We start from the raw sequence: 15,312 nt of genomic DNA on the forward strand, positions 1-15,312 counted from the left end.
ACTGAAAAACTAAATTCGAATTTTGTACTTGAATATTATCAAAATTTGAATTATATTCTAATTTAAAATGTATAATTTCAGTTAGGGTGAAGAAAGGTTTTGGCTTCTCTTCTGAGGCCACAAGAGGGCGCATCGAGCAAAATATTACTAATGCACGTTTATTCAAAGCATAAGATAACGACTATCTGTGAAAAAAAGTGCATGATGTTTAAAATAATGTTTATAAAACAATTATAATTAAGTTACTTAAACAACTATAAACAAAACATCATCATGTATATATTCATAGTTTAATACAAAGGGCTGAAAGCCAATCACACAGAGTACATTTTTCATTTAAAAACATGAGATGCAGTGGGATGGGGGAAAAAACCCGCTATAAAGTCTCAATATATGTTTTTTTCAAAGTTAAACTTGCATTAATTTTACATGGCTTTCTAAACATGAAGCTCCTTTGTGCGAGACGCGAGTGTAACAGTGATAGATGTCCCTCTAGAAAATGCGCAAAATATGTGTTCCGTGTGAACGGCTTGGTTTCAGTTTTGATGTAAACAAGATCTTCTCCACATTTATGTTCTTTTTTCCGCAATATTTTTAATGAACAACGCAGCAGCGCCGCATCTAGTGGCTTCAACTGGATAGGCTAACAAAAACATTATAATGCAACGACACTTACATCGTCATCACATCTCGTGCGCCACTGATAAGGCTGCGTCCTTAATGCACACCTAAAATTTCAAATATTTGTTGAATTTAAAATAAAAATCCACATTCGAATGCAAAAACGTTGCATTCGAATGTGGATTTTTATTTTAAATTCAACAAATATTTGAAATTCAAATTTTTTTTTAACAGATTTTTTTAATGTGAGTGTGTGCATATTATACAATAGGCAACATTTCATTTAAATTTTAGTCATTTTAATACTTCAGCTTTTTAATTTAGTTAGTTGCATTTCTTTTTTTCTTTTTTTTTAAGTTTACGTTTTTCATCTAATATTGACATTTTTTTCATGTTTAAATATTTATTTCATTTATTTCATTTTTAACTTTTTTCAAAAACAATTTTTATTTCAATTTGAGGGATTTTAGTACACTTCTCATTCTTCTCATTTTTTCATCTAATATTCATTTATTTATTTTTTGCTGTATTTCAGTATAATTTCACTCAGTATAACAAAACCTTTTTTTTTTTTAATCAATTTTAGATAGTTTCAGTTGAATTTCTCAATAGTTACCACTATTCAGAAATATTTGACTCTTAAATATTGTGGTTGACCATTCAGAATCAACTATTTTATATAAGCTCTTACAGTGTACACAATGAAGGAGATGCATGGACAAAGTCCAGTTTGAGCCCAAAGGTGTCACGTTGGACGGGTTGTGCTGCATGCTGAAGTCTCTTGAGGACGCTCTCTTAGATCTCCATAAATTGTGCAATTAAGCAGTCCGGCAGTGCAATCAGATCCTTCTTTCACAGCAGGACCCATGAGGACCGAGGCTGTTTATTGGCTGACAGAGAAGACAGAGCAGTATTCTAGCCACGCAGCAGACGTGCTCAGACTGTCTGTTCATATCCTCCGTCTCTCTGTGAGTCCGTATCGACGGCTCCGATTAAATGTTGCATGTGGATGTCAGTGATGAAGGACAGGTGAAGCTCTGAACGGCCCTGACCGAACGATACCACTGAGAGCAGAGGAATGCATATCACTGACGCCCCCTGTCTGTGTCAGCTGCTACTGCACACACTCATCATGCACTAGTTCATTGGTTTTGGTCACGGTAAGATCATATGTAAGGCATGTGATATCTAATCACACATGGATTTTTATGAACTCTTATTTTCAATGACTGTAGTATAAAATATTTGGATATGTGTTAAAATCAACATGAAATAATAATAAATCACTCATCTTATGTAGCATGACTGACCACAGTGCACGCTGTACGCATTATGAAATTTGGCCAATTAAAATAAAGTTTTGCTTTTATATAAAAATAAAAATGAGGTGGTGAATAATAAGAGATTTTGAATGTCAGCTAATGTGGATTTTTATTTTAAATCCAACAAATATTTGAAATTCAAATTTTTTTTTAACAGATTTTTTTAATGTGAGTGTGTGCATATTATACAATAGGCAACATTTCATTTAAATTTTAGTCATTTTAATACTTCAGCTTTTTAATTTAGTTAGTTGCATTTCTTTTTTTCTTTTTTTTTAAGTTTACGTTTTTCATCTAATATTGACATTTTTTTCATGTTTAAATATTTATTTCATTTTTATTTCAATTAACTTTTTTCAAAAACAATTTTTATTTCAATTTGAGGGATTTTAGTACACTTCTCATTTTCATTTGTTTTTCATCTAATATTCATTTATTTATTTTTTGCTGTATTTCAGTATAATTTCACTCAGTATAACAAAACCTTTTTTTTTTTTTATCAATTTTAGATAGTTTCAGTTGAATTTCTCAATAGTTACCACTATTCAGAAATATTTGACTCTTAAATATTGTGGTTGACCATTCAGAATCAACTATTTTATATAAGCTCTTACAGTGTACACAATGAAGGAGATGCATGGACAAAGTCCAGTTTGAGCCCAAAGGTGTCACGTTGGACGGGTTGTGCTGCATGCTGAAGTCTCTTGAGGACGCTCTCTTAGATCTCCATAAATTGTGCAATTAAGCAGTCCGGCAGTGCAATCAGATCCTTCTTTCACAGGCGGACCCATGAGGACCGAGGCTGTTTATTGGCTGACAGAGAAGACAGAGCAGTATTCTAGCCACGCAGCAGACGTGCTCAGACTGTCTGTTCATATCCTCCGTCTCTCTGTGAGTCCGTATCGACGGCTCCGATTAAATGTTGCATGTGGATGTCAGTGATGAAGGACAGGTGAAGCTCTGAACGGCCCTGACCGAACGATACCACTGAGAGCAGAGGAATGCATATCACTGACGCCCCCTGTCTGTGTCAGCTGCTACTGCACACACTCATCATGCACTAGTTCATTGGTTTTGGTCACGGTAAGATCATATGTAAGGCATGTGATATCTAATCACACATGGATTTTTATGAACTCTTATTTTCAATGACTGTAGTATAAAATATTTGGATATGTGTTAAAATCAACATGAAATAATAATAAATCACTCATCTTATGTAGCATGACTGACCACAGTGCACGCTGTACGCATTATGAAATTTGGCCAATTAAAATAAAGTTTTGCTTTTATATAAAAATAAAAATGAGGTGGTGAATAATAAGAGATTTTGAATGTCAGCTAGGTTTGGGAACTAAAAACCAATACATTTAAAAAAAAAAAAAAAAATTTCTCATTTTGGAGAACACACTACTGTTCAACAGTTTGGGGTCTGTAACATTTTAATGTTACAAAATATTTTTTAATTAAAATTAATGCTGTTCCTTTGAACTTTCTATTCATCATAGAATCCTGACAAAAATAAAAAATAATGTATCACGGTTTCCAGAAAAATATTAAGCAGCACAACTGTTTTCAACATTGATAATAATCAGAAATGTTTCTTGAGCAGCAAATCAGCATATTAGAATGATTTCTGAAGGCTCATGTGACACTGAAGACTGGAGTAATGATGCTGAAAATTCAGCTTTTCATCACAGAAATAAATTACACTTTAAAATACATTCAAATAGAAAATTATTTTAGTTGTACTAATATTTCATAATATTACTTTTTTCATCAAATAAAGAAGAAAATATTTAAATTTTAATATTCAATTTAAAAAATATTTAAAAGCAATCCCCAATCCATTGAATGGTAGTTTTTGTTTTGTTTGTTTGTTAGTATTGTTGTTTTATATTTACTCTATTTATGTCGCCTTTAAAACGACTGAAAAGTCATTAAAAAGTGTGTAAACACTCTTTATGCAAGAATTGTTTGCCATTTTTATTATAGAACATCTTTCATCATTTGGCAGTATAATTATATACTTTGGCAGTATATTAATAATAAATATTTTTTCCTCTAAAGTAATCATTAATGGAAAATATCCAGAACAGTTGTTTACCGCTCCAGTCCTAATGACTGTTGGCTGAGATTTTGTGCAGAATTGTTCGAATTTTGTATCCGCCGCTGAACTTTCTCTGAGCTTAGATTTTTTTGGCGGTATCAGTATGTGGTTTCCCTAAAGCCAACACGCTGAGTCTGATCTTGACGAGAGAGCTGATCATCTCTCTGTGTTTGTTTGCTGTCAGTGATTCAGCGCGGCGTCTGCTGTGAGCCACCTGCAGGTTTCTTCACTTCTGAACGCCGCCTCACAGATCTGAGCCGCACACGGTGCTCCAGAACTCACTGTGTGGGATGTTTCCAAAATGCAAAAACTTGCTCCATGTAACTTTTAAAAGACAATTGCATATCATAGTGCTGAAATATTGTCTTCATTGGTCTCTATTGCAGAGGAATAGCAAGCATGTTAGTCTGCTGAGTTTGCATCACAAGAATGTATATTGCCCATATTTCGGGTTAGGAATTCAAACATCTACTTAACACTAATTATACAACTGTAAATAAACATGCATGGACATTAGGCTTGCCGCGATAGACGGTGCTGATGGTGATACCGTTGTTAAGCCGCAACACCGGTTATGTCACTTGCCCACCGCGGCACCGACCCCCAGTGTTGTTTTTATTTTTTTTTTATAGTAATAAAAATCATTTAGTTCAGTAAAAGAACAGACACTACAATTAAAAACTGAACGCGGCTGCTCAATGCAGAGTGCCGAACGTCAGTCGCATCACAGATCAGATTTCATTTATCCAGTGAGGAGAGTGAGTTGAGCTGACTGACAAGAAGAGTGAGGTGAGACAGACAAGAATTGCTTTACGCTGAATTGCCGCTATTTGAAAGTGAAAGTAAAAAGCGCACGTCGCTTTTGCAAGCTATTTAAAAGCGAAGGAAAGCGAGGAAAAGAGGAAACGCCCCCACGGTGATACCGGTATTATACCGGTGTTGTCACACGTCAATTAACCGGTGGGAAAATTTCCTCACCGTCACAACCCTAATGGACATGTTATAGATATACAGATTTTTCAGTGACTCTTTCTTCAGTTTACGTTATGCCAGTAGGTTGTGACAATTGACCTGTCTTTATGAGTGGGTCATTTATTCACTCAGTCGATTCCTTCAAAAACACTGATTCATTCAGGACTAAAATATATTTTATTCAGTCAATCACTAAATCTTTCATGCAACCAATTTGATTCATTCAGGGACAAAACAAGTGACTGTTTTTTTTATGAGAAAATGATTGAATCTTTCATTCAACCATTTCAATTCATTCAGGTATGATACAAGTGACTGTCTTTATGAGTGAGAAGTTCATTGACTCAATCTATTCCTTCCAAAACACTGACTTATTCAAGAGCAAAATATATTTGTCACCTGTAAATGATTGAATCTTTCACTCAACCGATTAGATTAATTCAGGAACAAAACAAGTGACTGTCCTTACGAGAAAATGATTGAATATTTAAATCGACTGATTTTATTCACTAAAAAATAAAACAAGTGACTGTCTTCATGAGAAAATGATTAAATCTTTCACTCAACCAATTTGATTCATTTAGGAATGAAACAAGTGATTTGTTAGTAGAAATTGATTGATTCTTTCAATCGACCCGTTTGATTAATTCAGGAACGAAACAAGTGACTGTCTTCATGAGTGAGAAATTCATTCATTCAATCGATTCCTTTCAAAACACTGACTTATATATGAACAAAATATATTTATCCTCTGCAAATTATTGAATCTTTCATTAAACAAATTCGATTTATTCAAGAATTAAACCAGTGATTTCATTTACTTCAAAAACACTGATTCATTCAGGAACGTTCAGGAATATATTTATCACCAGTAAATCGTTGAATTATTCACTCAACTGATTCAGTTCATTCAGGTCTTTAAGTGATTCATCGAATCATGTATTCAGCAGATTGATGTAGACACACTGAGTCATTAATTGAAACACTGGATCAGGAATGCCATTAGTGTTCTACGGTTAGTTTTGTTTTGACTTCATTTGGAACTATTTTTGTTGGCAGAGCAAAAACAGATATTAATTGGTGTCAGGTTGCTCAGTATTGACCTTCTGTTTATTGAACGGTTAAAAGCATTATCACTCATAATTGTGCTTAATTTGTCTTGAGACGTGCTGTTATTTCTCCAAGCGATCTGACAAATGATTAAAAGGCGGGTTTTGCAAATAAAATGGATAATGAATAATGAATGGCATAATGGCTGTTTTTGGCATTATTACAGTAATAGTAACGGTTAACACAGCTGTCACTCTGAATTGACTCTTGACAGATTGGTCGCAGTCTGCAATCAAAGCGATAGAGTTCACAGTCGAGAGCAGTCACAACCTCATTGACACGCTCAGATGCACACAACCCTGCAGTTTTCCCATCAGCCCTGCCGGACTGCCTGTTTACCCGAACCCCTGCCGAAATAAACACTCAGTCATCAGCTGCAAGTTTAACAGGTTCCCTGGCAGTCGGCTAATATATGCTAATGTTCTCAACGTCTCTCTCTTTGTGTCTTCAGATGAGAAGGAAGAGGGAATCTTGGGAAGTATCCTCCTGCCCAGCTTCCGCATCTCCATGCTGTCTGTGGACGACCACATAAGCAGGAAATATGCCTTCAAGGTCAGAGATGCATTCAGAATCTCTCAAACGTGGCCATATTTTACATATAAATGTGGTTTGGAAGAGGGCAGGTGAATAGACTGGTGAATAAAAGTTGAAACACTTAATTTAAACAGAGATACAGTCGATAGATGTTTACTTTTAGCTTTATTGTTATAAATGAAATTTTTTAAACCATCATCACGTGCTTTTTCTATCATGTGAAGCAAGCCCCTGCTATTTTATTGGCCACCATTTGAAAAAGTAATTTAAATTTAATGTCATTATGAAATTTGAGGTTAATTCTACATATTGTACATTTTTAATATTCAAACATGAACTAACAATGAACAATTTATACACTTCTTTTTAAATGTTTGAGGTTGGTAAGATTTTATTTTATTTAAAAAAAAAGTCTTACGCTCATCAATGCTGCATTTATTTGATCAAAAATACAGCAAAAACAGTTTTCTATTTAGATATATCTGAGAATTTAGTTTATTGCTTGGATTAAAGCTGAATCTTCAGCATCATTACTCCAATCTTCAGTGTCACATGATCCTTCGCAAATCAGTCTAATATGCTGATTTGCTGCTCGAGAAACATTTCTGATTATTATCAATGTTGAAAACAATTGTGCTGCTTCAAATTTTTCTGGAATCCATTATACATTTGGTTTTTCAGGATTCTTTGATGAATAGATAATCCAAAAGAACAGCATTTATTTGCAATATAAATCTTTTGGAACATTTTAAATGTCTTTACTGTTACTTATGATCAATTTAATGCATCCTTGCAGAATAAAAGCATTAATTTCTTTTAAAAACAAAAACTTACTGACCACGAACTTTTGAACGTATTTATAAATTAACCTAAACCTAGATTAATAAAATTGTGTTCATTGTTTGTTTCTGATACCAAGCTGAATTGTATTACAACATTTTTACTTATCCTAATAGCTTATAAAAACAAACCTTGTCACTTTTAGGATCCTGACTATTTCCATTAAAAGCATTAGAAATATTACGCTGACTTCAGGCCAGCAAAACTTTTTAGTATTAACTAAATTTTGAGAATTAAAGTTTAGACAGATTTAGTCTCTCTCTGGGGTCGGATCGGTGTGTTCATTTGTGAATTTAATCAAGTCTTGAAAATAAAATCCTGTCATCCTGCTCAAGGGCGAGAGTTTGGCTCTAGTAAAACAGTTATTAACTTGAGTTAGACCAGTTTCCTGACACAGGTTTTTGCTGGATGGCACTTTTCAGCTGACGCTGCATTTTTGTGTCTTGTTCTGTGAGAGTCTCAGTGGAGTCATTTACCTATTAGTGCAGGTATTTTCATGTCGACTCATTACTTTTTCTCGATCTTAATCTCTATTTCACAATGGTGTGGCTTGTCCTACATGAGGATTCATGAACTCGAGCATCAACATGTTTACTAGATGGAGCATCGCTAATATGGTGAGTCCTGATTTTGCACAATGCCACATTAACATACTTAACCACATTAACCAGGAACATCTTCATCCTTTCATTATCTAGACCTTAAAGGAATAGTTCACCCAAAAATTTACATTTGCTGAAAATTCACTCACCCTCAAGCCATCCAAGATGTAGATGAGTGTTTCTTCATCAGATTTGGAGAAATGTAGCATTCCATCACTTGCTCAACAATGGATCCTCTGCAGTGAATGGGTGCCGTCAGAATGAGAGTCCAAACAGCTGATAAAAACATCACAATAATCCACAAGTAATCCACACCAGCAATTAACGTCTTGGGAAGACAGAAGCTGCATGTTTGTAAGAAACAAATCCATAATTATAAAGACATTCTTAACTTCAAACCATTGCTTTTGGCTAAAATACGAGTCCATAATCCATAATAAGGACTCATATTTTGACCAGAAATTATGGTTTAAAGCTAAAACACCTTAATGATGGATTTGTTTCTTACAAACACACAGCTTTTGGTTTCACAATGCTAACTGATGGACTGGAGTGGTGTGGATTACTTGTGGATTATTGTGATGCTTTTATCAGCTGCTTGGACTCTCATTCTGATGGCGCCCATTAAGAGTGTATCTCATAGAAATGTATTTTGTATGCTGCCTATGTAGACTGAAACATCTCACTAGGGTTTATAACAGAGTTCTTGCTAACTATTCTAAAGCGCTGAGTGTTCGCTCTTTGAATCTTATATAAACTGTTGTGAAAGATGAGTTGTAATATCCAGACAAAAGCTGTCAGAGTCGAGCAGTCAGACAAACTCCTGAGGGGCTCTGAACGATGGGGGTCTGTCAACTCAAATCCTCCTGACGAATTTCTGCTCACTTCAGAAAGACTACTCAAGCATTATTGCATTTTGTGCCACTGACACCAGCTAGGACACCCAAAGCAGGTATTTATTGGTATTCACCGTCCACTCTTTTTTTCCCTCAGGTTGCCGTGTTGGTTTTTCACAACTAGGCAACGCATCCAAACATGCGGACGTACTATTTCAGCACTGACACAGCCAAAGATATGGAGTCCTGGATGAAGGTTATGACAGATGCAGCATTGGTCCACTCTGAGCCAATCAGAAGGTAAGAAAACAAGCTCCGGTTCACTCTGAACCAATCAAAAGGAAAACATTCAAATCCCTTGTACCACTTCAATGACATTTATAGCCGTTAATTTCAGTGTTTGTTTTCCCAGGTTAGGAGTTAGTGCAAAAAAGCAACAACAAAAAAAAAAGTAGTTAATGATATAAATAATTTAAAAGCAATAATAAAATAAAGAAAAATCTGAAGTTGTTTTTTATGATCAGTAATACTGTCAAAATACTTATTATTTTTTAATGCAAATTAATAACTTTTTTTAAGCAAAAATAACAAAGAAAAAAACCCTAAAGTAGTTGTTTGTGATCAGTGAAAATTTGAGTTGTTAATCCTTTTTTTTATATAAAAGATATTTTACTCAATTTGTTTTTCTGGGTTAAGAATTTTTGTTTTTTTTTTAGAAGCAAAACAAAATAAGTTAATAAGTAATACAATAAGTTAAATAACTGAAAAAATGTAAAAGAAATAATAAATTAAAGAAAAAATAAATACGTTTTTTATGATCAGTAATAATGTCAAAATGTTAATATTTTTTAAATGTATATTTTTACCCCAGTTTAAGAAGCAGTTTCTTAAAAGGAAAACAAAATATGTAATTAGTCATATAAATAGATTAAAATCAATAATAACAAAGAAGATGATGTAAATTGTTAATAAATGTTTTTTTATATAAAAATATATTTTACTTTAATTTTCCAGGTTAAGAATGATTTATATTGTTGTTAACTTGTCTTTAAGCTGCCTCAGTAGAAACCACTTCAGTCACTTCAGCATTTCCTCTTTACTCTTGGCACTCTTCATAACGGTGCTTTTGTCATACCTTTTTGAGTTTCTAGACTAGAGCCGCTTCTATCCCGAGAGAGTATGACGAGCAGAGATTTTCACAGCTTTATAAGTGCAGAAGATGTTTTTGAAACTCTGTGTGTCTTGTTTGTTTCATTACAGCTTTTAGCACAATCACAGATACTGAAGAGTTCTCTCAGACTTAAACACTTGCTTTTCTTTTTTTCGGCAACAGGATCTGCAGCTCACTTTTCATAGAAACAAAGTGACTTTTATTAAAAGAGACACAAATGTTTGGTCAGAAAGAGATTGCATTTATTTAGTGTTTCAGTGGTGCTCTGTATCACGTAGTTTATGTAGTAAAGCTCTTTATAAATCTTATACATTTAGAGCAGTTGAATCTTGTTTTTAATCTGAAATGCTCGCTTGCTTCTCTCACTCACTAGCTTTTCGTTCTTTCTCTTTCTGCAGGCTTGAGAAGGTGAAGGTTGACTCACGCAGCCCTCAGGAGATGAACAACATGCTGAATCACCGAGTCCTGACCCGACCTGAGATCCAAAACAACGAGAGAAACCGTGAGACGCTCCGCCAGGAGGAGAAGAAGCAGAAAGCCGTGGACAAGCAAAAAGAGAAAGACGGCAGGGTAAGCGTGCAGAAAGATGGAGAGCGATACAACCTCCAGAGAGACGCAGACAACTACACTCTGCACTCAGACGCTCAGAGACTCGCTCTGCAGAAGGACGGAGACAGATACATGCTGCAGAAGGACGTGGAGAAATACGTCCTGCAGAAAGACGGAGACAAATACGCCGTCCACAAAGACGGAGAGAAGTACCTGCTGCAGAAGGATGGCCAGAAATACAAGCTACACAAAGACGGAGACAAGTTCACGCTTCAGAGGGAAGGCAAAAAATACGCTCCCCCAAAAGACAGCGAGAAGATCCTGCAAAAAGAGACAAGGTACCCTCGTGGAGACAAACACATGCAGCAGAAAGACCCGGAGAAACCCGTCCTGCCGCCGCGGGAGGGCGAGAAATACGGCTTCCAGAACGAGGGCGCTGTGGAGCGGCCGCTCACCAAGATCAACAGCATCAAACTCCAGCCGGCTCAAGCGGCGGCCATCGCTGCGGCCGTCTCGTCCTCCAGACAGCTCCAGTGCGCAGCGGGATCCGGGCAGTACAAGCCGGCCCAGGTCAACGGTTCTGGGGAACGAGGAGGAGACAGAAGCCCTGGAGACATGAGCAATACGATGCCCCAGAGGACGACGGTGCCGCCACAGCCGGCAGAACCAGAGCGAACCCTGAGCAGAACCAACTCCATGCAGCAGCTAGAGCAGTGGGTCCGTACACACCGCACACGGGCCCCGGACGACGACACCAGGAGGTGAGGAAATGCAATTTATAACCCTTTAGGGGTTCATTTCAAGCTAATATTGCTTATTTTATTGCTTTATTGATTTTTTGTGTGTGTAAAGTTTCATTAATGCTCTAATTCTTTTTAGCCTTCTTTTTAGTGTGGTTGTGATGATCCCATGAGAGACTAGCTTATATGTGACTTTATAGACTACACAATAAATATGACAAACTTTACATTATAAACTAAAAGCTTTACAAACCAAACGTACTACATGCTGTGCAATACACATTTTACACTACGCACAGTACAATCTACACAATATCTACTTTCTTTACTAATTAGAATATGGAACTCAGTTTAAAAACTACTTGCATTACAAAGTACACAGTACATACTTTAAAAACTTTGCAAACTATATGTAACGTTTTAAACATTAAAACTACTTGCATTACAAACTACATGTGACTTTGTAGACTAAGCAATAAATATTACAAACGTTACATTATGAGCTAGAAACTTTACAAACCAAACGTACTACACGCTACACAATACACATTTTACACTACACAGTACAAACTACAGGAAACTCTACAAACTACTTTTATTACGAAGTACACAGTACACACTTTACAAACTTTACAAACTATATAACATTTTAAACATTAAAACGACTTGCATTACAAACTACATGCGACTTTGTAGACTAAGCAATAAATATTACAAACTTTACATTATGAGCTAGAAACTTTACAAACCAAACGTACTACATGCTACACAATACACATTTTACACTACACAGTACAAACTACAGGAAACTTTACAAACTACTTTTATTATGAAGTACACAGTACACACTTTACAAACTTTACAAACTATATAACGTTTTAAACATTAAAACTACTTGCATTACAAACTACATGTGACTTTGTAGACTACACAATAAATATTAAACATTTTACATTATGAACTACGAACTTTACAAACCAAACACATTGCAAATTGTACGATTTAAACGCTACACATTAAAAATTACACAATATATATTTTACAAAATGCTCACTTTGCACATCAGCTGCACAATATAAACTTTACAATCCCTGCTTGACAAACTATACAGCATGCACTTTACAAACCAAACACATTGCAAACCAAAGATACTACAAACTACATAATATGTTTTACACTACATGCTGTGCAAACTACATAATGCCTGCTTTACAAATTACTTGTATTACAATTTACACAGTACGCACTTTACATGCTTTACAAACCAAACACATTACAAACTATACGTTTTAAATGCTACACACATTGTAAACTACACAAAACTATATTTTACAAAATGTTCACTTTACAAACTATACATATTGTCAGACTCACAATACATGCTTTAAAATCTAAACACATTGCACATTATACAATTACTTTTTTACAAACTACTTAGATTATTAATTACAGTACAAACTGCAAACTACACAATATACATTTTACAAACTACAAAATGCTCACTTTACAAGCGAAACACATTACACATCAGTTTGTAAAAGCAGGTATTTAGTTTGTAAAGTTTGTAAAGATTTTATTTTGTAGTTTATGCTTTTGACTTTTATTTGTAGTTTTTAGCATGTATATTGAGTAGCCTGTAATGTTTGCCTTGTAAACTTATTTTGTAGTTTGAAAAGTGTACATTACAAAACACAAACTACACTATACACAAAATATCAACTGCATAATATATGCTTTACCATCTAAACACATTACAAACTACAACATAGTTTGTTTAGTTTGTAAAAGCAGGTATTGTGTAGTTTTTAAAGTTTGTATTTTGTAGTTTGTAATATTTTTGACTTTTATATGTAGTTTTTAGCTTGTATATTGTGTAGCTGGTAATGTTTAGATTGTAGTCTTATTATCTTGTACTTTAAGTGTATATTATGTTTGTTGTGTTTATATACCTATATATTCTTCTCAAACTAAATATTACAAACTACACAATACAAACTTGCCAAACCGAAAACTTTACAGGTCATAAACTTTAAAGGGTTAGTTCACCCAAAAAAAAAATTTCTGTCATTAATTACTCACCCTCATGTCGTTCCAAACCCGTAAGACCTTCGGTCATCTTCAGGAACACAAATTAAGATATTTTTTACTAAATCTGAGAGCTCTCTCAAAGAAAACAAAAATTGCATAATTTATTGAACAATTCTCCTCCCCGAGTTAACATCTTCTGCCATTTTGGAGAGTACCATGACGCATGCGTGTGCTTTCTCCTGAACTTAAACAATGCTGATTACGTTCTGTGGAAAGCGCGCACATGCGTCGTTGTACTATCCAAAATGGCGGAAGACGGTAACTGTATTATGTAGTTTGTAACGTTTAGTTTGTAAAATGATTTTGTAGTTTTGTAAAGTGTGGATTGTGTAGTTTATAATGTAGTCATATATGCTTCTCAAACTAAACGCATTACAAACTACACAATATGCACTTTACAAACTACTTTACTTTTTGAGTGCATATATACAGTAGTTGTATTTTTGTACACTCCGTCTGTCTGTCAGAAAACAAACTAGATGCTGTATCCATGCATCATTCTGTCTGTCTGAGTTTCTGAAGCATCAGGCCTCTGACAGTAGTGCCAGAGAGCAGCAGAGTGCTGTGTTTTCTCTCCCACTCTCAGTCCCCTGACACATCCGCTCCACAACTCCAGCGTCTGCAGGCAGTGTTCCTGCATGAGCTCTTTATCATGACCCAACAGATATTTTTACCTCTGCCCGGTCTCAATGCCTCCGCTGGCCCGGACCGGTTGTGTGGGAGCAGCGTATGCTGTCAGGTGCTATCCTCCGTTTAGCCGTGCAGTGGCAGAGTAGGAGGGACGTGTGTTTGCTTTGCTTGTCTCGTTCTCCTCTCCTCTGATGAATAAGTCATGGAGCTTTGTGCTCGGGCACCTCAAAAATGTGTCTCAAAGTGGATCAGAGTTGCTGTTAGTACAGGAAGAGGAACAGGAAGGCGAGCGAGGAGAGAGAACGGCGCCGTGTGTTTGTGTTATTTAAGATGCTGATTCATGCTGATTATCAAAAGGCATCGGTGAAGCGTGTCTCTGCTGTGCCTACATGCTCTTCAGAAACTATCATCAATATTTGTGGAACTCATGCACGTATCGCAACTCTCGCATAGACCGCCGTCAGGCTAGTTTTTGACAGTATTTCTTGCATATGCACGTCCTGACCAATCAAAAACTTTTCCCAGACTCTCAGCAGACTGCGTGGTTGCATGCCACAATCTGTATTAATTTTCTTAGGCAGCAAACTGAATTTTAAGCTGTTTAGTTTTACCAAAACAATGCTCAAAATTCAGGACGCCATTAAAAGCGGCAAATACAAATAAAAATTCAATCACATTTGTAATCAAAGTTATTTTATTTTAGATGAGAGAATTTTGACCAGATGTGCAGTGTCACTGTTAATTTTGTCTGCGAAATTACTTTAAAAAGATTGTTTGACTGGGTTTTGGGATTTCAACAACGATAACAAATGTGAAAGGATAATTAAATTATTCTAATTATTATACGCTGATTAAACAAATTTGACAAATTTATCTTTGCACAATATTAACAATGTGTTAAAATGTTTATTGATGAAAAAAATTAGAATTTAATGTTGTATTTAGTATAATAAATATTTTGTTTAATGCAGGTTTCAATTAATATTTTTAAATATAGTACAATCTTTATTATAATATTAAATATAATAAACTCAATATATTTAAATTGTTCAAAGTTTGTTGTTTAACGAAATGTAGTTTTAAAGGGGTCATATGATGCGATTTCAATTTGTCCTTTCTCTTTGGAGTGTTACAAGCTCTTGGTGCATAAAGAAGATCTGTAAAGTTGCAAAGACTAAAGTCTCAAA

General features: G+C 35.1%; 1 protein-coding gene across 1 annotated transcript in view; it reads left to right on the forward strand.

The window, feature by feature from the left end:
- Positions 1-15,312, forward strand: part of LOC107658747 (pleckstrin homology domain-containing family A member 6-like) — a 167,217-nt gene that overhangs the window by 123,065 nt on the left and 28,840 nt on the right. The window contains exons 8-10 of the mRNA XM_016447397.1: positions 6,587-6,687; positions 9,132-9,247; positions 10,517-11,428. Coding sequence (XP_016302883.1) covers positions 6,587-6,687; positions 9,132-9,247; positions 10,517-11,428 — 1,129 coding nt within the window. The remainder of the gene's footprint in view (positions 1-6,586; positions 6,688-9,131; positions 9,248-10,516; positions 11,429-15,312) is intronic.

The sequence above is a fragment of the Sinocyclocheilus anshuiensis genome, unplaced genomic scaffold (assembly GCF_001515605.1).
Source record: "Sinocyclocheilus anshuiensis isolate Anshui unplaced genomic scaffold, SAMN03320099.WGS_v1.1 scaffold283, whole genome shotgun sequence".
In the NCBI taxonomy this organism is placed as follows: domain Eukaryota; kingdom Metazoa; phylum Chordata; class Actinopteri; order Cypriniformes; family Cyprinidae; genus Sinocyclocheilus; species Sinocyclocheilus anshuiensis.